This window comes from Aptenodytes patagonicus, chromosome 15 (genome assembly GCF_965638725.1).
Source record: "Aptenodytes patagonicus chromosome 15, bAptPat1.pri.cur, whole genome shotgun sequence".
In the NCBI taxonomy this organism is placed as follows: Eukaryota; Metazoa; Chordata; class Aves; order Sphenisciformes; family Spheniscidae; genus Aptenodytes; species Aptenodytes patagonicus.
In genome coordinates, this window is record NC_134963.1 from 6,484,728 (window position 1) to 6,510,778 (window position 26,051).

At 55.6% G+C, this 26,051-nt stretch overlaps 1 protein-coding gene across 2 annotated transcripts; it reads right to left on the reverse strand.

Moving 5' to 3' along the window:
* Window positions 1-4,476: 4,476 nt before the first annotated feature.
* HIP1R (huntingtin interacting protein 1 related) lies at window positions 4,477-24,824 on the reverse strand. 2 transcript variants are annotated; one of them, XM_076352797.1, is made up of 32 exons: window positions 24,672-24,824; window positions 19,384-19,447; window positions 18,811-18,953; window positions 18,409-18,465; window positions 18,079-18,159; window positions 17,877-17,953; window positions 17,510-17,571; window positions 16,248-16,388; window positions 15,710-15,767; window positions 15,535-15,610; window positions 15,169-15,306; window positions 15,020-15,078; window positions 14,877-14,949; window positions 14,319-14,502; window positions 14,157-14,245; window positions 13,739-13,855; window positions 13,186-13,287; window positions 12,743-12,937; window positions 12,341-12,488; window positions 11,922-12,008; window positions 11,506-11,613; window positions 10,337-10,473; window positions 9,439-9,549; window positions 9,257-9,315; window positions 8,900-8,930; window positions 8,712-8,774; window positions 7,744-7,844; window positions 7,023-7,128; window positions 6,060-6,183; window positions 5,834-5,895; window positions 5,440-5,628; window positions 4,477-4,693 (listed from the first exon to the last, which is right to left on the reverse strand). In XM_076352797.1, the coding sequence occupies exons 1-32, from the start codon at window positions 24,762-24,764 to the stop codon at window positions 4,652-4,654; spliced, it is 3,177 nt and encodes a 1,058-aa protein (XP_076208912.1). In that variant the 5' UTR covers window positions 24,765-24,824; the 3' UTR covers window positions 4,477-4,651. The 2 variants fall into 2 exon arrangements, with proteins under 2 accessions (XP_076208912.1, XP_076208911.1); XM_076352796.1 differs by having other exon boundaries at window positions 4,477-5,349.
* Window positions 24,825-26,051: the final 1,227 nt, after the last annotated feature.

Below are 26,051 nucleotides of genomic sequence, written 5' to 3' on the forward strand. Positions count from 1 at the left end.
CTTTATTCATAGTAAATCTGTTGGTCCTGTTTTTAGTGACTGGACATAGTGAGTCCATTTTGTATGTAGCTGATACAGGATAGGTATGCTCAGATTCTGCACATTGTAGTCATGGCAGCGAAGTAGATGGGCTGTCTTGCCAGGTAGAATCCCTTTGCTTTTGTTTTAGTTTCCTACAATTACCTGGGATAGTGGAAGTATTTAGAGTCTTCATCTGGAAAAGCTGAAGAAAGGGGGAAAGCCACTTGTATTTGTTCATAGAGGAAAAACTTAGATTTCAGCCAAGTCAAGTTAGGAGAAATGAGTCAGCCAGAGTTATTTAGGAATATGAGTCAGAGGGCAAAAAAGACCTGATGTCATTTTCTGTAATATCTGTCGCTTGAATAGCAATGTGAAATACAAGTCCTACTGCAGAATGACTGATAATATAGGGAAGAAAATCCCTTTTTTAATTGTTTCTTGATCCGTTCTATCTGTGGTGCCTATGGAGATTTGATAACCTGCTGCTGATGCAGAAATAGGAAACTACAGATGAGGAAAACTTGCTGTGCTGACTCAGTGCAGGTGGGCGAGGGAAGGGGATGGCGTTATGTAAAGGCTGCCGTTCTTTAACTCGGCTCTTCTAAGAATTTGCAGCAGCGCCCGTGTTTTGCAGCTTGAAGAAGGTGCATGCGAACCTTCGCCAAGTGCCTGTTCCGAAACTGGGGTTCGGATGGCCCTTCCCCGTGGCTCACGTGCACCGGGAGATCGTTCTGGGTGGGATCGTTCCCTGTGCAAAGGAGAGGTAACCCAGTATGGTCAGACCTTGCCAGGTCGGGGACTCGCATGTCAGTTGTGTAATGGATAACAAAAAAAGCAAAAGTAACTCAAAAAAGGCAAGTGGTGTGTCGGTGATACACTGGCAGTATTTCACGCGGTCTTGACTTGTCCCTTCTCTTTGGAAGCTGGCATCAGAGGCCGTGCAAGCCTACGCAGATCCTTCAGTAGCACTTGTTCCTGTAATTTGAGTCCTCTTCTGGTTGTGTATTAATCAACCCTGATACAAGTCTTTTACAGGCATGTCTGTTCACCTCTCTGAGACTTTGTCACTCGAAACAAGGCACGTGTTGCTGTGCGTTCTTTTGAGAGATTCTTGTCTCAACTGCAGTTTTAGAGAAGCCCTATTGAGACTGGTGCCCCAGCTCACCTCTTGTCCCTAAAGCAGGCTGTCCCTGGGCTCTCAAACTCACCTGAAGCCAAATCTCCATTTTTCTCCCTACCTGCAGGACAAATCGCAGACTGCTGAGGCTGGAAGACTTGCTAGTGCATACCTTGAACCCTAGATCCTGCTGTAAGCTAAAGGCTATCTTTTAGTACTACTTATTATCTCCAACCTGTTCAAGGGTGCTTTTTCTGCACTCTTGTAGATGATGAGTAGGAATTATATTTTCCTTCAAAGCTAAAAACGTTTCCTCTCGCCACATAAGCTAATTCCACACCTTGCCACGTGCCCTTAAATTTGCACATTATTCTAGCAACCACTTAGCTCAGGATGGGCTAATTTCTGAGATGCCTTAGTCTTGAAAGAAGCCGGCCGCATCCCATAAAGGATGGGAGGTGACAAAGTAGCTGCAGTTCTCGGCACTGGAACGAGACCGCCTGGTTGAGGAGAAAATGCTGTTGGTGGAGAAATGTGGAAATGTAATAATGCCCTTTGGGCTGGTGTGTGTATTCGTTGTCTCACGCTACCAGCAGCGGTAGATGGTTAGTAAGGGGAATACGTACCATCTTTGTATTTTTCTGTTTTGATTTAAACTTGCATACCTGTGAGGCATTCGTGAAATGATTGTATTAGCTGATATTTCTGTATTTCCCAAGTCATTTTTCTGATTGGGCTGTTCAGGAAATACTGTCACTAAAAATAGTACCGCCCAGATGCACGTAAGTCGTGCCTTAGCCACTGCTACCAGCAGGTGAGGCGCAGAAGGGAACTGACCTACCTTGCAAATGGGTGGCTGCTGTTCATGGCTTTAATTAAGGGCTCTTAAAAACACACTTTTACAGAAGCTTTTTTTTACCTGACTTCCTAGAGCATGTAAGGGCAGTGTTTTCTATTCATGTGCTTGATTTCAATGGACTTTTTTTTTCCCCCCAACACTTGTGTTTTGTAAACTTTGCTCTCTATAGCAATGCTGTTACTGAACTTTGTGTGCTCGTGTTCAAGCTAATTTGTGGTTACTGGAGATTTGACTGCTGAGGGAGCCAAAGGGTGGGGAAAGGAGGGCTTTGATAACAGGCTGTTTGAAAGCTGCTTCAAGAAAAATAAACTGTACTGTACTAACCTTGGTGGAAGGGAGCAGAATGTAATATTTCACAACTTTCACTGGGTTATTTTCCATTGCTTTTGTTACAGGTACTGAGTAAAATTTATTCTCAGTAGCACATCAAGTTAAACATCTTCCTCTCGCCACAGATACAATAATGGTATTTAAAAGTCATTAGCAAATTGGATCCTGTACAGCAGGATGTCTTGATGGGGTCTCAAAATAAACCTTTGCATACACAGTTTGCAGTTGTGATTTTTTTTTTTTTTTTTTTTTTTTGGTCTGCTACAAATAGCAAATACTTTCCAAAAAGTATAGGAGTTAAGAAAATCTTAGCCTGGCCAGTAAGCTTAATTTTGGTATAAAAATTACTTTAGCACATAGATCACACTTTAAGTGGCCTTTGGAGTTTGTTTTTATTTTTGCTGATATTTTTTGAGACTTTTGTATGTGCTGGCCTGGGTTATTTTACCTGCAGCCTCTGTAAGTATCGATTTAAGTAAATCATAGTGAACCAGCAGTGGTGTTGAACAAGTTACGTTTACCCGTAGCATCATTCTGCAAGCCATGTTTTACTTGATTTTTGAATTCTTTAAACTTTAAATATAGCTGTGGCTAGACTTACGGCAGTGAGATTTAAAAGTTAGCATTCTTGATTAATCAGTAGTTCCATTATGAAATGCAATGTTGTGAATGGTTAGGATGACGTCAGTCTCCCAGCAAGTATATCTTTATCACCATCTATAAATAGACTGCGAGCTACTGCGGAAAGCGCTTCCTTGTACCAAGAGAAAAAGTTTCTGAAAGTAAACGAAACTCAGAAGTACAGAGCTGGCCACGGTCGCTGCTGTGTCTCGATCAACATTGTCACGCAATGTCCCGAGGGACGCGGCTGGGTAACCCTCTCCCAGCTCTCCTCCGCTCCTGCTGTAGATAAAGAGGTTCTCTGTAGCTTCATGGAAAGGCTGAGAAGGATGTAAATCTTTGGGTTGGAGAAGATCTCAACATAACTTGCAGGATTAGACCGGCTGCTCGCCTTGCCCAGTAACACCAGTATTAACACCAGAGCCTTTTAATGTGGAACACGCTTAACATATACAAGTGGTTGGGAAATGAGAATTGTCGCTTGCTACGCTGCCTGTAGTAGTTGCTCATAAAACTGTAAAGTCTGTTTTGTGACATGTAACCTCGGAAATCTTACGTCATTGTGAGACTGCTACGGAACTAAAATAAATAATAAATATCTTATAAATGTGTTCTCTTGAGATACAGCAACTTACAATTCTAGTTAACTGCTTTATAGTCTATTGTTAATCATAGGAACTAAGAGCCATGGTTTTTACTATGGCTTGTATGAAATTTGCTTGTAACCGTTTTGGAGGAAGGGATGGGGGGGTGGGGGGTGTCACAAAGAATTGGATGAAAATGTTGATTCCAGGCTTTTTTTTCAAAGGGACCCTCACAAATCTCCTCTTAAATACCAGGGAGCTGTGTTTGCCCTGTTGTGGCCATCCTCACTGAGCTCCGAATGCTTCAGGCTTCCCGTTTCACTGATGCATCCAAGTTGCATCAAGAGGCACAGTGACACTCGGCCCTGCAGCTCCTCCCAGGTAAGCGTAGAATAAACAAAATCCATGTTTCTTGCAGGTGTGTGCCAAGGTCCTGGTGAGCAGCCGTGAGGCTGCAGGTAACGGCTGCCCCAGCTGGAAGGCAGCACTGATCTTGCACCCATGCTGCTGCAGCTGGATTGCTTTTTTTATTTATTAAAGCTGCTTATGTTCTGTAAGGCTGCCAGTCACCCCGGTCACCAGTGAGAGCCATGTGGTGATCGTATGCAGCAGAAATTAATGTGCTACTCTGCCCTGGGGAGCTGCTCACGCTGGGCAGGGGGTGGGTCTTGCCTATACACACATATAGCTCTGTATAAAAAAAACCCCACCACATACACACACCTCCCACCCCTCAGTGGGCGCAGGGCCACATCACACATCAGTGTCTCCACACACCTCAACCTGCCCCGGTGCCTTAGCTAATTCCTTTGAAGCACTTTATTGCCTTTTGCTGCCCCACGATTCAGGGCCGGCTTGCTTCAACCAGCAGAGCCTCGCGCCATGGCCCTGGCCCCGGCATCGGCACCCTCCCCACCGACAAGCTGACCAGGGACCGCAACATGTATTTTAAATATTGCTTCTTTAATAATCTACATCATGGTAGTAGCTCCAAGGGAGGATACAGCTGACAGGGTTTTTCTTCTGCCCCCGTGTCTCTCCACATCAGTAATTCCTTATTGCTGCAGACTTCTCTATCCCCCGGCTCCCGTAGGCCACAGTTAGATGTAATTCTGCTAATTATCTTAAATATAAAACATAATGCAACTGATCCCGACGTTGCTGTAGTAATAAAAAATAGAAAAGGAAAAAAAAAAAAAAAGTTTGTATCATTATTGCCAGTGTGTGCCAGTAACTGCTTTTTCCCTTACAAAAGCCCTGCTCCTTGTGCCAGTTAAGACTAATGACTCCCTCTCCACTGAGGGCCGATCCCACGCCGAAACAAAGTCAAATTATTCCTCAGGCCGAAAAAGGGGAATTTAAAAAATGGCTGCAAGAAAAGCCCAACAGTTTTCCTTTAAAAACAGTTCACAGTTCTTTGAAAGGGTCTGAGCAGTACAGTAGAGAGCTACATTTACTGAAAACTTCTAGTGCTGATAAAGTTTAAAAAAAAAAAAAAAAAATTAACCCAAACGAACCCCAAATTAAATTAAACCAGAAGAGCTGGTTCAGGCCAGGAGGAGGAGGTCATCCTGCGCCACCCGGGGAGCCAGCAGGAGCCCCCCCCCTGCTCTACGGATAGGAATCAAGTGAAGAAAAATAAAAAATAAAAAAAAATTTTTAAGAAAACATCCAGTTTTCCAGGCCGGGCGGTGAGGAGACCCCCCCCGCGCATGAAGGCACACCAGCGCGAAGGCAACACGATCTGTTGAAAACACAGCCAGCCCCCACTAGAAGTTCGCCCCGTGAGGCGGGTACGGGCTGGCATCTCGCTCGGGCTGAAACGAGAGGGAGATAAAGCGAAATATCGGTCACGCGTGCTGTGAACGCACCCCACCCCGTGTATATTTACCCCCTGGGGACCCTACCTCCCCGTGGCCGGGCTTCTGGGCCAGGGGGGGCTTCTTGAGGATGCCTCGCCTGGGGGCCGGCGCCGGCTTCGCCTCCTCGTCCTCCACCGCATCGTAGGCCCCGGCCAGGGCGTAGTGCTGCTTCCTCAGCTCGCCCAGGCGCACCCGCTCACCCTCCAGACGCTTCTCCAGCTCCAGCACCTTCACCTGCACCCAAACAGCCATCCTGGGCCCTGTGCACCCCGGGGGGTGCGATTCCCCCCGCGCCATCTCCAGTGCTGTGCTGGGGTGGGGTGGGGGGGGGGGGGGGGGGGTGGGCAGAAGAAGGGACAACCCCCCCTTGCACAGATCCAGATCAGCACCTCAGCCTGGCCCAAGGATGGCAGCACCGAATCCACCCTCGTGGCCATACCTGTGTTTCCATCTCTTCCTTCTTCAGCTTGATGAGGGACATGCCCGAAAAGTCCATGGTGTCTGTGGGGAAAAGCGGGGGGGGGGGTCCTCGCTGAGCGCACCCCTTGCAGAGGACCCTCACGTGCCAAAGCGGAGTCAGTGGGGCACCTCAGGATGGTCACTAGGCCAGAAAGGGATTTGGGGTGTTTTTTTTCTCCCCTTTCTTCGTAAAAAAAAAATCTCACCTTTCTCCTCGATCTGCTCTTGCCCCGACTTGGTGGAAGCCACCACGTTGGCCGCCATCTCGTTGACGTTGCGCGAGCACTCCTGGAGCCGGCTCAGGTTCCTGCTGCTCTTCTCGGCTTTCACCTGGAAAGAGCACGGGGATGGCTGTGGGTCCCCACCACGGCACCTCTGCAACCAGCTCAGGGGAGCCCCCAGGCAGCCATGTTCTGCATGAGAGCAGAGACACTGATCACACCATGTCAGAACAATCCTTGGGCATGAAAGCCCAGGGATGAAAAGGACGGACAGACAGACAGACACATGTTTATTCTTGATGATTCCCATCACGGCCAGACAAGGTGACCCCCTGCAAGGCCCTTCAGCCCCAGGACACCAAACCAGCTCTGCTCCCACCTGAGCCAAGCACACATGGATAAGCAGAATCGGTGAAGACAGAGCTATTTTCTTTTTTTTAAACATGCTGTTAGTTTTAAAACCATCTGCTGCAGAGAACAGTATGGGTCCTCCTCCCCCCAACCTGCATCCCCATTTGCTCACTGAAACCTCTACACATCACTTTCGCCCACACCAACAGGAAAGGTGGCAAGGACCAAAATCCATCATTCTCAATGCTGGCTCCTGCAGTTGCTTATTTGGGGTTTCTCGTTAGTTATTAACATTTTCTTTACATAATCAGCTTGACAGGAGGAAGATGGGAGGTTTTACACATCTTCATTTCTGAGGCAAGTCCTGCTAGGTGTGGGAATATTAACGCAGGTGAAGAGACATGGATTAAAATCACAGACTGACTTGAAAATAGTAAGAGCTTCCCTTCCTCCCTCGCTGTGGGGGGAGGCTGCAGGACTGGCGGACAGGACGGCCACACACTGCTGCCCGAAAGCATCTGTGGGACAACACCGTGGGAACAAAATTACCTAAAACGTGATGAGCTGCATGCAGACAGTCCCTGCTGGGACACTCACCTTGGAGGCAGCCACCAGCTGGGCCGTGCTGGCGGCGATTTCATGGGAGCAGACGATCAGTTCTTCGTATTTGCCCGTATGCAGGACGACTCTGTCTGCTGACTCCCTGCATTACGGATCAGAAGGGAGATCATATTAGAGATACTCGCCGTGCACTACGAAGCAAGTGCAGGTTATTTGCCTCCTATACCCTTAGAAATCAGCATCAGACCCTGAGCCAGCAGCTTTGCCTGTAATTATTTAAAGCTCATTTACAAAGCAATTACTCAAAGCCCAGATCCAGAAGTTTTGGATGGGTGTAAAATATCAACGGAGGCAGGGTTGTGTTTCCATAATGAAATGGATGAGATTTTTAAAGCTTTGTCCAAAAAAGCCCCCACATTTCCTACACTGGCACAGGGCTACCCTACCCTGATCCCAACCACCCCGTCCACGACCATCTGAGCAGCAACCAGGACACGGAGTATTTGATTGCAGCAACTTTCACATTTTGCAAACAGGGAGGAACTGGCAGTCCCTGTTTCGGTGACCGTGTGGTCTGACCCAGGCTACGATGCTCTGTAAGGAATTAGCAACAATGCTCCATGCAGACTCAGCAGTGGGACAGTTCGGGTTATCGGGCGATGGAGAAGCGTGGGCCAGCCCCGGGCACAGCACATGGAGCCGTGCTCGGAGAGAAGCCTCCCGCAGCGGCCGTGGGAGAGGTCCTGGGGGTACCTACACAAGCTGCGTGGCTCCCCAGCCCACCGCCTTGGAGGCAGAGATCAGCCCTTCGGTCCAGCGCGAGTTCTTGGCATAAAACTCCTGAGTTGTTGCTGCCCCCTGTTGTTATGAGAATATTATGGCCTGTATAAACTTGTTTCTAATATACAACAGTATATAAATCCATAAATCCATCTAAAATATAACAATATATAAATTCATATATAAAGCCATAAATCAAGGGATTGGCAGCATTTCTGTGTCCTTCAGACCGCTCTTACTGGCCTGCTTAAACACAGATCGAGAAAATGATCGGGGGGATGGAACAGCTCTCCTATGAAGAAAGGCTGAGAGAGTTGGGGTTGTTCAGCCTAGAGAAGAGAAGGCTTCGGGGAGACCTTATCACAGCCTGTCAGTACTTAAAGGGGGCTTATAAAAAAGATGGCGGCAAACTTTTTAGCAGGGCCTGTTGCGACAGGACAGGGGGGAATGGCTTTAAACTAAAGGGGGGGGAGATTTGGACTAGATATAAGGAAGCAATTTTTTAGGCTGAGGGTGGTGAAGCACTGGCCCAGGTTGCCCAGAGAGGTGGTGGATGCCCCATCCCTGGAAACATTCAAGGTCAGGTTGGACGGGGCTCTGAGCAACCTGATCTAGGTGAAGATGTCCCTGCCCACGGCAGGGGATTGGACTAGATGACCTTCAGAGGTCCCTTCCAACCCAAACTATTCTATGATTCTAAAACTAACTTTGGAGCCCCGAGTCTGTGAATTTGGTCTGGGTTTAACACACGTAAATTGGGGCTGTTGTCTTTAGATGGACAAGGCTTTGCAAAGGTGACAACGATGTCTGCAGAGAGCCCTAGGCTGAGCAGCCTGTCTCCAGCAAGCAAGAAAGCACAAAATTCAGCCAGTGTTTCTGCAAATTGTGGGAAATGCTCCCGTATTTCATGTCGGTGCAGAGAGACGAGTGTAGAGAAAGACTTACCCGGCCACTTTCTACTATCTCCTTCTGTAGGTTCGTAGATGTCATTACAAGAAGTCTAATAGCCTGGAACGAAGAAAAACAGGTTTTGGTGTTTGATAGGGATTTTACAGAGAAGGATTGATCTGCCGATGGTGGGATGTTACAGTTTTGCAGTCTTGACGCTCCAGCTAGGTTTCTGCAGTACTGACCTTCATTAGGTCCGTGCAGGAGTTCAGAATCCTATAGGGAAACAAGAGAAAAGTGTTCAGCATCCTCTGACACCGCGTCCAGGGAAGCAGGCTTTGGCCTCAGTTAGAAAACAGGTCTTTTTTGGAGACTGGCCAGCCTGCAGGTTACTTCTAAGCAGCCCACAAAGCAGCCGTGAACAATTGGCTTAGATGTGCAAGATGAAGGTCCACCCTCCTAAAGAGAATTTTGTGCTCAGCATCAGGATGATGCAGCACCGGGTTGCATGTGCAGCTTTGCAGTAAATATCAGGCCAGCAGGGTATGGGCACAGGACAGAAACCTGCCTGCGGCTGTCACACGCCACTCCTCAAAACTCACCGCTCGTTCACTTCAAGCTTAACACCAGAGCTCTTGTTTCTGGCCTGGCTCATCATCTCCTGTTAGGAAACACAAGAGGAAGGGTTGGACACCGCGTTGCTGTGATGGTCAGCGGGGCGGAAGAGGAAGGGACACTGCTGCCCCGAGGCACCAAAATGGCCCGTCCTGCAGCTTCGTCTCACCTCTATCCGCCTGACGGCATCCTCAATTGCCTCTGAGGTGGAGGCCATCTCCTTCTCAACCATGTCCCCCAGCTCTTCTTGCTTGATGTCTAAGCTCTTGGGCCTCAGCTCCTGCCGGAGGAGGCAGCAGCCGCCAGGAGGTTTTAGGCAGAGGGAGAGAAGGGAATATTTCTAAGGAGTAACACCAAACCAAGGTATCCGACTCCTTTCTTTCCCCCTAAATAAATAAAGCTGCAGGAGCAGCACTCTGCCGACCGCGAGGGTGGAGGCACACATGCCACCAACTTGCAGCAAACATGGCACAGGGACTCAGAGGTAAGAAAGAGATGCCCTAAATCAAGGTGACAAAAGTCGACCACAGGAGCAGCTTCAGCAGGGGTCCAGAGGGCTGACAGCCTTTGAATTAACAGCAGTTTAATGGAAAAGACTAATGAGGGCTTCACGAGAAGAAATATCTGAAAGTTGGGAAGTTTTATTCCGCAGGGGTTAGTGGGCTGAAAGATTTCAGCTGATCTGAGGGTGACTGTCTCTGTGCACCAACAGGAAGGGTCTCGGCGCTCGGAAGCTGAGATGGCTCAAGGAAAGCACTAGAACCTGTGGGTATGGGGGACAAGCCACCCCAAAGTGCTCACTCCAACCCAGCGTCTCTGATTTCAGCTCTGGACAATGGGGAAAGCCATGGTTTGATTTTAAAAAAAAAAAAAAAAAAAAAAAAAGCTGTCCATCAAGGTGCAGCCAGAAGGCTGCGAGCAAACATCCCACCTTGACAAACAGAGGCAACGTCCTTCTGCATTAACTGCCTGCTTTGATTTTTCCTTTAGGAAATACCAATGCCAGTAAATAACCCACTCTGCCAGCCCTGGGCGAGAAGGTGGGTGTGCTGGGCTCCATCTCCTACCTGGGCCAGCTGCAGGACCCCCCGCAGTGCCTGCCGCACGTCCCCCAGCTCGGCACGTGCCAGCGTCTGCTTGTCCTTCAGCTCGCCCAGGTAGTCCAGGCTCCGCTGCCCACAGTCCCGGCACATCTCCGTCAGCTCTGGGGAGAGGATGGGTCATAGAATCATAGAATCATTGAGGTTGGAAAAGACCTCTAAGATCATCGAGTCCAACCGTCAACCCAACATCACCATGTCCACTAAACCATGTCCCTAAGTGCCTCATCTACTCGTCTTTTAAATACCTCCAGGGATGGGGACTCCACCACTTCCCTGGGCAGCCTGTTCCAATGTTTCACCACTCTTTCAGTAAAGAAATTTTTCCTCACATCCAATCTAAACCTCCCCTGGCGCAACTTGAGGCCATTTCCTCTCGTCCTGTCACTAGTTACTTGGGAGAAGAGACCAACACCCACCTCACTACAACCTCCTTTCAGGTAGTTGTAGAGAGCGATGAGGTCTCCCCTGAGCCTCCTTTTCTCCAGGCTAAACAACCCCAGTTCCCTCAGCCGCTCCTCATCAGACTTGTTCTCCAGACCCCTCACCAGCCTCGTTGCCCTTCTCTGGACACGCTCCAGCACCTCAACGTCCTTCTTGTAGTGAGGGGCCCAAAACTGAACACAGTATTCGAGGTGCGGCCTCACCAGTGCCGAGTACAGGGGCACGATCACTTCCCTACTCCTGCTGGCCACACTATTTCTGATACAGGCCAGGATGCCATTGGCCTTCTTGGCCGCCTGGGCACACTGCCAAGGGTCAGTGCGGGGCCCCTCGCAGGGCAGGGGCATCCCCCTTCCCAGCCCTGCCACCCTCCTCTTCCTCCTCCCCTTGGCTGCAGAGATGATGCTGCAGAGATGATGCCGAGCATCGGCAGCATCCAGCAAATTTCTTGCAGAAGAGCATAAATCGGTTTCCAGGAGCAAAGAGACGTTCCTGGCCCAGGAAGGGGCACCAGAGGGGAGGGAATGTCGGGAAGGGGAGCACAGGGAGCTGGGGGGACCGTGCTGCCCCGGGGGAAGATCTGCCCCATATCCAGCCCCCGGCGGAGGGGGCTTTGGCATGGCCACCCCAAAAACAAGCCCCACGAGCAAAAAACACCCCCAACACCTGCCGCGTCCACACATGGCACTCACGGTCAGCGTGGTCAGTAGGAGCCAGGTGGGACGTGGCGCTGCCGTTCACGATGGTGTCAGCCATCAGGTGTGCAAAGAGGGCCAGAGCCCCCACCAGCCCCGCAGCATCTGCCGGCGAGAGGATGTGGTCAGGTATTGCCAGCCCAGGGCACCACTTGGCATGTCCCGGGGGCTGCGACCCACCCTCAGAGGCACCCAAGGATCAGTACAAGAGCTTGGAGGTCAGTATTGACCCCTCCAGCTCGCAGGTTGTTCCTTGAACGAGCGCATGGGAACCCACCAACTCTACCCGCTGTGTCCCTCCATCACCAGGGCATTGCATGCTTGCCAATGGCCCCAAAGCAGCTGGGGGCTGCTGGATGTATAAAAATAAAAGCAAGATGCAAGCAATGCCGCCGGTCCCCAGCCCCAGGTACCTGCCATGGAGGCCACGTACTGCGCGTGTCCGTTCTCCAGGGTGTCCGTGGACTCCAGCGCTGCCTGCGCCCGGCTGAGCAGGTAATCTGCAACAAACTTAGCTTCATTAGCGCAGTCAGGCTGCCGAGTGCCTGAATGAGCGCAAGTGCTGACTTCATGAGGCACCACTAAGTGGAAGCCAAGATTGGCTTGGGTCCTCGAAGCCCTGGCTGGGGAGCAGCACTAAAATCTGAGTCACTAAAGCAAAATAGTGCTGAGATTGGAGCTAAAAATTTACCCCTGGGAAGTCAGACCCCAGCCTCCTTGGGTGTGATGTTTGGTGGGAAAAGATGCCTGGGGGTAGCTGAGATGCAACATTATGTGTCTCAGAGGGAGAAGGGGCTGTGGGTCACAGCCCCCGTGGTCGAGCAGGACATACCTGGGGAGCTGGTGCAGCGGACATGCAATGGGTCATCCAGCTTGGCCACCGCGTCACGGAGGATGTCCTCCGCCTCCCGCACTGTCTCCTGCAGGATGCCAAACTGCTCATCCAGCAGCTTCTGCTGCAGGCTCTGCTCTTGGTTGCTCTGCAGGGCAGGAGGGACATGTGGGTGGCACAGCCAGGGCACAGGACCCCTGTCACCATGGCCCTGTCACCAGCATGTCCCCTGAGAGCCTATTTGCAGATTAGACCCAAGCATCCCGTTATTGCTGGTGCAGGTCACATCCCACTGGCTACACTGGCGATGGCTCAGCTGAGACCCCCAGGTACTCAGCATCCCCAAAACATGTCTCGCCCCGGCGAGCGGAGGGGCACCAGGCTCTCCACACAGCAGCGTACCTTCTCCAGGAGCCTGCCCTGCAGCTCACGGATCTCCCTCGTGGCCTTGTCCGCCTCCTGGCTCAGCTGCAGCTCCTTCTCCTCGACGAGGCCACGTGCGGAGAGCAGCTCGCACTCCTTCTCGCTCACCGACCGCCTCAGCACCTCCTTCTCGGCGTGCAGGGCCTCCACCTGGGTGCTGAGCTCCGCGCCTGCCTGCCAGTGGGGCCAGGAGACCCCTGTCACTCACCTGTCACCATGTCGTGAGCCCAACGGTTACTTGGGGGGAGCTGAGGACATGCCCAGCTCATGATGCTGATGGGATGGACCCACGTTCAGCCCCATGACGGCTCCCTGGGCTGCTGTTTGCGCCGCTGGCTTTGCAGTGGTGGCAGGCACGCCATCTTGCATGACAGGGATTTGTGATGGGGATTTGGGCGCATCCTGTGCCCCCAGCCTTGTACCTGCTTGGCATGGCTGAGCGAGCGCTGCGCCTGGTCCAGCTCGTCCCGCCGGGTGTCCAGCTCCTGACGCAGCTGCTCCATCTGCACGCTCTGGTCCTCCAGCTGCAACCGCACGCCCGTGCCGGGGGCTCAGCTGCAGCAAACGTGCTCTGGCCCCACGTGGCACTGGTGCATGGCCAGGACAGCGGGAACAAGCCTGGCCGCATTTTGCAGGAGGGGTTTTCAGGATCTTGGGGGTTCATTTCCCCAGGGCAGGAATTTTGGGAGCAGCCTCCAGCTTGGGCCCCAGAGAACAAAAGCACCCAAACCCGTCAATTTGCATTGTGGCATTTTCTTGGGGGAAGAAATGGCAGATTTGGGCAAGAGGGAATGAAGCACGCGTTAAATAACACCCCCCTGAGGAGCCAGGGCAACTCCTTCCTGGATCAGGGACTGACACCAACAACCACCCCTGCCCCTTGCACCCAAATTGCGCACAGCCACTATGTTTCCCGGGCTGGGAAGGGCTCGGTGCCAGGCCGGCGGGGCCGGACTCAGGGCCGCACCAGCTCACCTTCATCTCGGCCTCCCGCTTGACCTGCTCCACCTGAAACGCCAGCTGCTCCTTGACGCGCGCCACCTCCTCCTGGCTCTGCTGCGTGACCGTCAGCTGCTTGGCGGTGTCAGCATTCTGCGTGGGGACACGGGGATTACTGGGCATTCGGAGGGGGGACCCTCGCCACCGCTGTGCTCGTTCTGCCCAAATTCTGGCTGGCGGCGCAGCTTGGAGGTGCCTTATTCACGGTATCCAAAACACTGCCCATCAGTGGACAAGAATTCAAGGGGTGCCCCCCACCCGGTGCTCAGAGGTCCCTGGGTGCAGGACAATGGGACTGATACGGGGTGGGGCTAGGTATGCACGAGCCACACCGGCGGTGGCAGAGGAACGAAGGCAGCGGTCGGTCCCTGCCTGGCACAGGCAGCAGCATTACCTTCCTCAGGAGCTCGGCGTGTGTGTTGATGAGCTCACTGTGCTTCTCCTTCAGCTTTGTGTAGCGGATCTCGGTGGCATTGGCTTTCTCTGAACGGGGTGAGAAACCATCAGCAACCGCGGCGTGAGTGTCCCACAGCCGACGGACGCTGTAGGCACCTACTTTCTGCTTCAGCGCAGAGCCGCTGGGACCTGTCGCTGTCCTGCTTCGCCCTCTGCAGCCTCTCCAGCTCATCTCGCAGCTGCTCATTGTCCACCAGCGCCTTCTGCTTCTGCTTGCGCTGCTCCTCCACTTCACCCTCCAGACTGTTCACCTGCGCCTTGAGCTGCGTGATGTACCGCTGCGCCTGCGGGACGCCATCAGGCACTCGGGCACTGCCCTGCACTGATGCCAGCAACGACTCTGCCCTCCCCAACATCCACTATCCAGTGTCTGGCTGCGATTTGGGCAAAGCAGCTGCAAGACGCACAGGAAAGCTCTCCCCTTGGCCCCTGCAGCCGCTCTGTCCACGCTGCAAGCAGCAGGTCTGGGACAGCAAGGGACAGGTCTCACATGCCTCCACCCCATCTCCATCGAGTCAGGTCCTGGCTGAGAGAGGCCCCAAAACACGGTGCTGGGTGCCAGGACCCCACTCCTGCTGCATCCTATCGGGATTTCCACGCTACAGCACCAAAAAACACCCCGCTCTCCCGCACCAGCTGCTCCCCGACTGGGCTTTACCTCCAGTTTAATCTTCTCCATCTCTGCGCGGAGCATGTCCACCTCCTTCTTCAGGCTCTCGATCTGCGCGTCCCTGCAGAGAGAGGCAGGTTGGCCCCACACAGCAGTAGTTGCCCCCTCTCTGCCACCATGGACCCCCGTACCTGTCATCCCGAATGCCGTTGGGTGGCCCGAAGGTTTGCTCAAATATATCCGAGGTGATCTGGGGAAGACAGAGGGTGCTGAGCTGAGCCAGGCTGCGGGTGCCTGTCCTCCCTGTCCCTGGGTCCCCATCCCATTCCCATGCCCTCACCTGTGGCTCCGTGGTGGAAGCCGTGCTGATCTCAATGAGGTTCTCTGGTTCCTCATCCTCAGGGGCTTCCTCGGGGATGACAACCACTGGCTTCACATGCTCAGCCAGAGCGGATGCCCGCAAGAAGTTCGGGGGGCTCTGCAGGGACAAGAAGTTGCAGTGGCATTGCCTGGGGTTTCGGGAACCACTGCAGGCAGACTGCCGAGGGAAAGGAGGCAGCCATCCCTGTGCTGCTGAGATGTGCCAGCGGGTCCCTCTGCAGTGTCCCTGGATCCCAAACCCATCGTGGGGACACCCCCGTGCACCCTGAACCCGCAAGCTCTCCAAAGCATCACACACGAGCACCACACCGAAATCCTGCTGTACCTCTGGCAGCCGAGGGATCTGGATGAGCCGCTTGAAATACAGCATGTCGGATGCTTTCTTAAAGAAGTTTTTGAGGCTGGAGAGGGGAGAAAGAAAAACCGCTCGCAGGGGAGGCGGGGAGGGGGACTTGGCAGGAGGGAGGGGACCCCACCACCCCGCCTTGGCCCCAGGTTACCTGCGAAACTGCTCATGGAAACGGTCTCGGTGGCCCTGCAGCGTGTCGGCCGGTAGACCTGTGGTGATGGGGGGGACAGCCGTGACTGATCCAGGGCTGCAAATTTACTCACACACGCCCGGATCCATCCAGCTGCAAAAGCCAGCGGGTAAAGGCCAGATGGGAGCGGGATGCGAGGGGTCGGGACGGGAGTGGGGTGTCCTCATCCCTGGCATAGGGACCAGGGACACGTCATAGGGAGAGGTGGGCGTGGGAACCCCGAAATACCCGTGCGAGGCCTCTGGCGCCGCGCTTGCCCAGCAATCCCGTGCAGGGGGCTGGAGGGCCAAGGCACATCGGTTTGAATTTATCAAGGACATGTCCTTCTAATTCCTTCATCTGGGATGTCTACGTGGGATGGAGCGGGTCCTTAGAGCCCAGCTGGGATACGGGGACATGGTGACGGATGCCTCCATCCACGCAAGTCTGATGCCCGAGAATCCAGCCAGAAGCCTGACCCGGGAAAAGACCAGTACGGGGCACATCCCCGGGGACTCACAGGAGTGCAGCTTGAACATTAACTTGACGGCGTAGTGGTAGAGGTGGCTGCAGTCCTGGATGACCTGGATGAGGGGGGCCAGGCGGCACTGCACCGCCGACATCTGCGAGACCGCCATTGAGGTGTTGAGCTGCCTGAAAACTGAAGGGTTGAGCGCAGTGAGGCGCCGGCGCTGTGTTTGCAGAGCCGTCCCGCTCCAGGCAACTCGGCTTGATCATTAACCACGACGGATGTGGCTTTGCTGGGACACGCGGTAAATGCTGGGGTTGCTGCCCGTCCTGTCCCACCAAGCTGGGAACAACTGCCCTCCGTGCAAGGGACCGTGGTGGCAGAGGGAGGGGGTGCTCAGCTCTGCCCTGGATACCCCAACCCCAAAAAGGAGGGATTTAACCCCGGGACGATGAGAAGGCAGGTTGGCTGCCCTCAGAAGCTGCCGCTGCACGACACAGCCGGGGATGGCGAGGGGTTTTGCTCTGCTCTATTTAATCATGGAAGGAGCTGGGAGAGGATCCCAGGGCAGGGAACGGGCCCGCCAGCACCGTAGCCTCGCCTGCCCTGGCTTGGAAACGAATCCCTTCCCTTGGCAGAAATCCAGCCAGAATATCCACTCTGGCTTCTTCCCCACTCCGCTTTAAAGCATTTATGAATATAAATTCTGTGTATAACTGGGTCAGGAGGAGAAGCGGGAGGCTGACAGGAGCCGGGAGCATGGTCTCTCCCGCTGTGCCGTTTTCCAGGGCAGCTCCGTGTTCCCGACTCGCGACGGAGGAAGAAACCGCCACATTTTTAAGCCATCTAAAAATTCCTGGAGAAGGAGGCGAGAGAAGCAAACATGGGCAGGGGCCTCCAGCCCTCCTTGGAGGTATTTCAACGAGGGGAAATGAGTATTTAGAAAGAGGTACAGCCCCATCCTCTGCTTTGGGGGGATAGAAAGGATTTGGGTAACGCATATGATTAACATGGTTGTACCAAAAAGAAATAAAAACATATTTCAGAGCAGCACTGCTCTGAAAACAACACTTTGCATTGCTCAGGTGGGCTAAAACCAGCCACATTCCTTAAATATTTTCCGACAACTGCCTCTACAGAGCATCAACAGGGGAATCTGGCTGAGAAACAACCTCAGAAATCTCATAAGAGGAGGAGGAAGGACCTGAGCCTCCGACCTCAGCCTCCCGAGCCGGAACTCCGTTCACGACCAAAGAGTGAAACTATTGCTCAAGAGCCCTGGGGCGAGCAGGAGGGACCTGCCGCCTCCTCACCTGACTCCGACAACTTCAGCTCCCAGTCCAGGTAGTCAAACAGCTCGACCGTCAGCTGGAAGCTGCCAAAAAACCAAAAACCCTGTCACCCAGCGGCAGAGACGTCCTTGCTCCGGCTGCTCATGTTCGCTGCAGGTCCCCGTGCCAGCAAGGGCTCAGATTGACAAGAATTTGGTGGTTTTGGTCCCTGCATTTATGCTCCTCACCACTCTGCGGGTGCAGGAGGAATCAGGCAGCATCCGACAAATTTATAAAACACCGGTGGCTGCCCTGAACAGGAGCCGTTTCATTAGCAGGATGCTGCCAGCCAGGCGGCACGGAGATGGCAACCATGCATGGGTTGCTTTGCTCCTGCCAGGACACTCACATGTTGTTCACGTCCGTCCCCGCGGTCTTTTCCAGCACCTCATCCGACACTTCGAGGCCTGGGGGGAACTCGGGATGCTTTGTAAAAGGAAAAAAAAAAAAACCCCAGCAGTTGCTGCTGATATTTTTGCTGATGCAACACAACCCCCAGCGAAGCCCCGTAGCCCGGCATGGCGGGGTGCAGAGGCAGCAGAGTCTCTCACCTTGGCGTGGAAGGAGATCTTGGTGAGGAGGAGCCGCGTGTAGATGCTCACCAGCTGCCCATACCTGTCGTGCAAATGGCCCTGCCGGAGACACGAGGGGAAACGTGGTGAATCCAGAGCAATGCGACCAGATCCAGCAGAGCCTGCACATGCCGGTGAACCCACACCAGCCCTACGGCTCTTGCCCTTCACCACGTAACCATCACCCAGAAGGGTCAGAGGCGATGGGTTATTTCAGGTGCTGCTTTGCCCTCCCCGTGCCCACGATGCTTTTCAGCACCCACCCCAAAACCCCCAGGAAGGCACAAACCTCCGCTTCACCCCACTCACCCACAGGTCCCCCGTCTCTCGGATGTTGCTGCGGTACCTCTGGCAGTCCTGGAGGACCTGGAGACGAAAACGGGAGGGATGTGGCATGGTAGGGCTGGCACAGAGCTGGGCAAGCACCCGCCTACCTGCCCTGAAGCTGGGGAAGGGGGCGGATCCGGCCCCTTATGCCACTCCAGCTTTGGGAGAAGAAGTTCAAGCCCTTCAATGGCAACCAGAGGTTGGGGCTTTGCACGGGGAGGTTTCAAAGATGCGAGATAACAGAGTGCTTCACAGCCCCATGGCCTGGGAAAGGCGGCCGGGGTAGGGAAGGAAACCCACCCTCTGCGCAGAGGGATGTTGGCAAGAGTCAAAAATTTCCCCCTGCCAGCAACGCGGGAGAGACGTTTTGGAGGGGACACTCACGTTGGGGTGGCCGTCACGCAGGACCTTGTGCAGGACGTGGCAGAACTTCCAGCTGAGGATGGCGCTGCTGGCCAGGGGCAGCCCGATGGCGTAGGACCAGAAGGTGAACGCTCCCTTCTCGTGGTGCGTCCCCAGGATGATCCCTTCCCTGCGGTCAAGGCCAACCGGACACACATGGGAGCAGGGGACAGGCGGGGCTGGGGACTATTCCTGTTCCACTTTCACTAAAAAGGGGACATGCACCAAGTGTACCGCAGGCACAGAGATCACCGGCGCGATGCTGCGCCCGGAGATAAAACCCCCATTTATTTTTTTCTGGTGCACTTTCCCCTGCTGCAGGGCACACCGGGGCCCTTTGCACTTTATTGCCAAAGAAATGCAGTTTTATTGCACCTGCCCTTCTTTGCATTTTCACTGATGGATGACCCTACACGATGTCATCCCCCAACCAAGCGCTACACGGGCCTCCCATCTCCCAAACCTCCCATGGCTCCAGCCCCACAGGGTAAAACCCCTCCTGCCTCGGCACTGGATCTCCTCCGCACCGTCCAGGCGAGCCGAGGGAAAGGATACGGCGGGCATGTTTCTCCTTCACTGGTGCTTCTTGAGTATTTATGGCTTTGCTGATGCTGATGGCCTGCAAGAGGAGGAGAGAGTGGCCGTCAGCAGCAGCACAACCCTCGCGGTCCCCGACCCACGTCACCCCAAAGCGAAGAGCTGGGTGCGCTGCCAGCTGGGAATGGCCTGGCCACCCAGCGCTTTTGGGGAATACCCTGAATTTCATAACACATTTGTCACCTTAAAGCCATTCACGACACATCAAAATAGGCTTTTTCATCCATGATCAAAGCAGCCTGTTAAAACCCCCCATCCCCAGCGCGATCGGTCAGAGCTGGGCCACTACCGGTGCTCAGCTGCTGATGCTCCCTGCTGTCCCCGTCCCAGGAAACAAACAGCATTTTTGCAGCCTGAACTCAGCGCCGTGCCCGGGGAGCATTAAAGCATGACAGCGAGATGCCAAATTCCAGGGTTGTTTCTCTAATCACAAGGAACCTTTGAACCAGTGGGTGGTGGGTTTGTTTTTTGACGGTGTTGCGGCATGCAAACAGCACGTGGGGAAAATGCAGTGCCCAAGCAAGGAGGGAGCGGCGGCCGTGATGCCCATTTCGACAGAGCAAAAATCCAGAGCGATGTGATTGTCAGAGGAGGATTATCTGTATTTTAATGTGTTTGATCACAGCACACTTTAAACTATGGGTTTATTCCAAAAGATGACCCCAGACAGGGGTCGGTCGCGTCTCCCGCGTGATGACGGGCTGCAAAACTGAGTTGCTGTGATCGATGAGGATCTTCCTCCTCCTCCCCAGGTCCCTGCAGACCGAACTGAGCTGCTTCGCCCTCACACGAGTGCTCGGTCCGTGCCCGTGTCTGCGAGCCCTAGTTCACCGGTGGAGGAAAAAGTCCCAGCTGGGAAGGCAGGAAGCGGCCCCGCCGGCGGCGCTCATGCCGGAAGAGAAACCCAGTCCCTCCCTGCAGCCCCACAAGCTGTAAAACCTTATAAAAATCTTATCTCCCCTCCTGGGGAAAGCACCTGCTTCAGCACAGCCGCTGGTCCAGGGGATGCTTCTGAATCGAGGTGCTTTCCTGTGGGAGGAGGAACCCGACGCCGGATTATCGAGTGCTCCTGACTTATGCAGGAGGAACCTGTTGCCCTGCCGAAGGTGTCGATGCACCAAATCCACCCCAAATGAGCCCAAAATGGCTGCGCCCACGAGCTGGGCACGACAGTGGCAAAAACACTGTGAGTGCATCCCAAAAAGTGAGCCAGCCCTGAAATGCTGAGCCTAGTTGCTGGGAAAAGATGTGCTGGTTTTGCCTTTCCCGCACCAGGGAAGCCCCGGCGTTACCCCGCCATGTGGGGCCGTAAAGCAGCAGCAGAGTTAAGCCAGTGACTTGCTGTAATCCTCTTATCCCCGAAGGTTAACGAGCCTGGAATGCCCGGGAACAGGCACTTGCAGCGCAGCTGCCTCTCCCAAAGCACCCAGCACCTCCACAGCCCCCCAAAAGGCTGGAGCCAGTAGAGAGGCTGTGCCCTCGACCGCGGCTCGGCCAGCGAGAAGATGTGCCGCGGGTCCTCAGGGCTGCTGGTACGACACCAAAGTGATGGTTTATTGACAGAAAGCAAGGTTTACCGCGCGCCAGAGTGACAAGCTGATGGTTTTGCAAGGCAGGGCTTGGAAACACATCTTGCAGCGAAGAGCTGCTAAAGGGGTTATTGCATCTTATTGAGGTGCTTTGCATGGGCAAGGAGCGGGGCAGACATCTCCCAAACCTGGATTTTTGCTGCCCGCCACGTGTGGGAGCAGCACGACGCGCTCGTCCCAACCCATCAGCAGGAGCCAGGCTCAGCCTTGAGCCCCGCAGGGCCAGGAAGAGGTGCAGACAGAGGGGCTGATGCACGAGACGAGGGCAGACCCCCGGGAAACGAAACGCTGTCCCACATCCCCGGGGACGAGAGCTCGGCTGCCCGGTGCTGCCCAGCAGGACGGGGATAGGGCTGGGACCCAGCTGGCCCGTCCCAAAACTGGGCTGTAATTCCCATTGGTTCTGGTGGTTTTATTGTGTTTATTGCCCGTAAGCTTGTTTCCAGCCCAACCAGCCAAAATTCAGCCTGGGAGCTGCCGGAGAGGCTGGTTTCAACCTTGGTGATTCAGCGCAGAGGTTTCAGCTGAGCCATTTTATGTCCAGCACAGAGGAGCGGACCCGTGCAGGGGCAGCCCCCAGCTCACCCGCGGCACCGCCGTGATGAAGAAGCCGTGTCCAGCATGGTCCCAAATAATCCACGGTGGCACCAAACCAATGCCAATCCCTCGGGGCTGCTGGCTCAGGTGTGCTTTCGCCGGCTCCAAACCCCGGGCTGGCCAGGAGGTCCCCAAAAAGGGGATGGTGGGACCAGGAATGGGCACGGGGCGATGCTGCAGCCTGGGACGCGCATGCCTTCAGGATGTCCCTGCCGGCTGCCCATCGAAGCTGGGCTGTGGAGGACGGCTCTGAAACGGGGAGATTCACCCTTGACCCAGCCTCTTGGGACATAATCGGCACATCTGGAGATGGGCAGGTCCCTGTTGTCACTGCAGGCGTGCATCCAGCCTGGCCGAAACCTTCATGCCACCTGCAGACAGCTCCCCATCACCACCAGGGAGCGGTGCAGCCCCGGCCCTGCCGGCGGGGGGGGCCGACCCCAAAACCTGCCCGGCCGCGGGCCACGGGAGCCCACACAGGCACAGCCCGAATGCCTTACTCACAGCCCTCACGTACCAAGCCGGTGACGAAAGTTGGGATCAAAGCGCCCAAATGAAGGAACGCAGTTTACATCCACCTTTTCTTTCCAGGCTGCTTTTAATTACGGCGCGATCCTCCCCGCCCACGGCTCCCCGAAACCTCTGCATCCCGCGGGGCCGCAATCCCCACCCGGCAGGTGGATGCCGGGTCCCAGCACGACGCTGTGGCGGGGAGTGATTTTTTGGCAACAGGACGTCGAGCTGGAAACCTCCCTGGCTGGGCGGCGCGAGGGCTGCCAGATCAGCCGAACTGCAATCGGTTGCTCTGGAGTTCCCTTCCTAACACTTCCTTTTCCCAAATTACACCAAAAAAGCACCACTTGGCAGTCACAGACACTGTATTCCTGGCAGCTCTGGAACAGGTTGGATTTTTAACCTTCTTGTTTTAAGAAAAGCAAAAATTGGCCGCAGAAAAGGGCAAGTTTTGCCTCCTGCCAGGCTGCAGAGCGAGCGCTTGCTGCGGGATGGCGGCTTCCCACCTCTCACGTGCAGCCGCTCCGAGGGGGACGTCTGCATCACCCCGACACAAGACCTCAAAAAGCATTTTCAGGGAAAACAGGTGGCCTTCACATCACCCGCGAGCATCCGGAATCATACCAGGGCCAGCAACCCCTGTCCGCACCCGCAGGCATCGCCCCGGCCTTTGCCGGGGGAAAGGAGATGGGGCGCTCGGTTTCGGCAGCATTGTTCTCCAGGGTGGTGTGAAATCCTCGGCTGGCAAAGGCACGCGGAGGGGAGTGTGCCACCGGCCTCCCCGCGATACAAAGGTGACCAGCGGCCGTCTCCACAGCTGCTATAATTAGACGTAAAAGGCAGATCAATACCCGCGTACTGACATTGGAACAGTTTTGCCCTCATCTGAAGCACTGCTACGGGAAGCCACATTAGGATAAAGCTCCTTTAGGACAGTTTCTCAGCGGATGCTGGAAACAAGGTCAGTTCTGGGTGGTGGATGTGACCATCAGCCAGCGAGCCCCAGGTTTAGCTCTAATAGAGAGCGACCACCCGCTCGCCCCATACATGGCTCTGCCCAAGGCATCCCTGTGGCCATGAGCCAAGTCACACCCATGTGGGGCACAAGTCCCACCGAAAAGCCCAAAACGTCGTGGAAGGGCGGAAGGGAGGGAGGAAGGACGTGCTCCCGCCCGGCCGGCACAGGCTGCCCTTCGTCACACAAGGCAGCGCTCCCACCGCGATTATTTATCAGCAGTGCCCAGCGGGACGATTGAAGGAGACGCGTCCAGAAGGAACCGGAATTGCCGGTTTTCTTGTGTTGCTCCCCAAACCCAACAAGTTCCGTTTCCTACCCAGCACGGCCAAGCGGCACCGTGACCCCGCAAGGCCCGAAATCGCCACCTGCCTTCGCCGGCACTCTCCGGGGCCAAACCAGCCCGGGGGCCGGGGAAGGACCAGCAACGCAGCAGGGCAAAGGGGAAAAATATCTGCGATCAATTTGCAGCCTGCAAAATCAGAGGGGTCAGAGGATGCGTGCCGGGAGACCACTATGATTTTTGCCGGGGCAGCTGGTGAGCCTGTCCCTCTGTCCATCCCTGCCCACGCTGCTGGAGTAATTAATTTCCCATAAAGACGTACACCAGCCCCGTCGGTGCCCGAGCATCGCCCACCCCACAGGGGCTGCAGGAAGGGCTACAGACACCCCCGTCCAAGCCGGACACAGCAAGGCACAAACTCACTTGGGCTTACTTTTCACTCTGCCACCCTCTCCGGGGCCGGGCACCCCGACCCCCGCGGGGACACCCCACGTGTGACACAGAGGCGCGGGGGGTGACCCATCCCCGGTGCAAAACAGCCCCCGGTTTTGTCGGGGCAGCCCGTGCCGCCACGGGGCCGGGGCCGGGGCCGGGACCGGGAGGCGTCGCAGGGATGCAGAGATGCGCGGTACCGGTGCGGTGGGCACCGGGGGGCAGCCCCGGGCTCTTGCGTGCGGCGGCCCCCGGGCTCGGCCGCGCCGCGCTCCCGCCGGCACGGCCGGGGCCATAAAACTTTCCCTGTTTGCTCACGGCCGTGTTTACCTGCCGATAAGGCCCGGGAGGTGCGGGGAGGGATACACACCGCCTGCCCGGGGCTCTGCTGCCCGCCGGGGCGGCGGCGGCACACGGCGGGGACCCGGCCCCGGTGCCCGACCCGGGGGCGGCGGGCCGGGTCGGTGCCCACGCGGGACCGTCCCGGGGCCGCGGCGGGAGGAAGCGGTGGGGCAGGCGGGGGAGGGAGAGCGTGCGCCGCGCCGGCAGCGAGGACAGACGGACGGGAGAGCGGCCGCACGGCGGCCGCGCCGCGCCGCCCCACCGGGGGGTCCCCGGAGCCCTGCGGGGACCGGACCTGACCCGCCCCCCCTCCCCTTCCCCCGGGAAGCCCCCGCCTGCAGCGCGCCCCGAGGCGATGCCCCGCGGAGCGGAGCCGGCCGGTCCCGCGGCGCCCCCGGCCCCGAGCCGAGACCGGAGCCGGTACCGGTACCGGAGCCGGTACCGGGGCACCGCCGCCCCCTTCCGCCGCCCTTACCTGGCTCTTGTCGAACTGCTCCCGCTCCGCCTCCAGGCTGTGCCCGCCGCGGCGGTTCAGCACCCGCGCCGGCACGCTCTTGATGCTGTTCATGGTGGGCCGCCCACCGAGCTCCGCGCTCGGGGCTCCGCGCACCGGGCAGGCAGCGACCGGCGCCGCCCCGCCGGCTCCTCCCGGCCGCGCACTGCGCCGCGCCGCGCCGCGCCGAGCCCGCCCGCGCACAAGGGCGCCCCTGGCGGCCGCGCCCGGCCCCCGCGCGGCCCCGCCCGCCCCGCGCCCGCCCGCGGGCAGGTGGGAGCCGCCGGCCCGGCCCGCCTCGCCGCAGCAGGGAGCTGGGTGAAACGTCCGGCGGCGGCCGAGCCCGCCCGCCCCGCTTCCCCCGCGGTGCACCAGGCGCCGAGGCTCTTCCCTGCTTCACGAAGCACCGGCCACGGTGCAGGAGAGGGGACAGACGCGGCGCTCATCTTCCCGCTCTGCCATCCTTTCCCATTTCCTATTCTACCTCCTGTTTCCAACAGCACCGCAGACCCCCTCTTCACCTTTCCCTAAGCGAACCCTGCAAACGCACACACCGCACACCTAAGAGACGCGGAGCTCCCTCACTACCCGCTTCCCAGCCTTCCCTTCAGAAAAGTCAAGCAGCAGAGAGCACATCCACCCCTGCGGAAAGCGGCCGTAACGCAACAACAGCTTCGTTTTCCTTAATAATTCAGTACGAGGATACAATAGCAAAGGCGCTCCCTGGAGTATTTGTAATGCTTCCAGAAAGAAGGCCGCCGAGTTTGATGCGGCTGGAGTTTCGATACGAGCCTCAGAGCGCGGTAGAGAATGCAGTTGGTTTGAAGTCACCTAGTGCCTGAAAAAATTAACCCAAATATCCCCCTTCTTCCCGTTCCACAAATCCAGGGCAGCCCCGACACAAAATCCTAGGGCTCTGCGGATCCTTGTGCGTCGCTTGGGCTCAGTTTTCTATATTGATTTTAAAGCCATCAGTAGAGCGTTTTAAATTCACAAGGGGGTTCAGTGCGTTCATCCGCTAACGCTAAACACATTCAAACCGGAAAGCACAGCTCACGCTAGGAAGTTCCACCAATTTCTCTAGGGTTTGACACACGGTACAGTTGCTGGACAGCTTCAGGGTGAGCATCATGGTATTGCTATCCGTGGCTTTTTGGGGGGAATTTTTGTCATACCCACAGCAGCAGATTCTGAGGATGGAGCCTGGATAGTTTCTCTGCAGGCAGAGGAGTCAAATGCACTTTAAAGGCTTGTGGAAACTCGAAAACAAACCTGAGAAGCAGAGATTCCCCCTGTGGGTAATGCTTGCGGGCGGGGAAGGGAAGAGTTTGGAGGACAGCAGCTATGATCAGAATTAGTCGA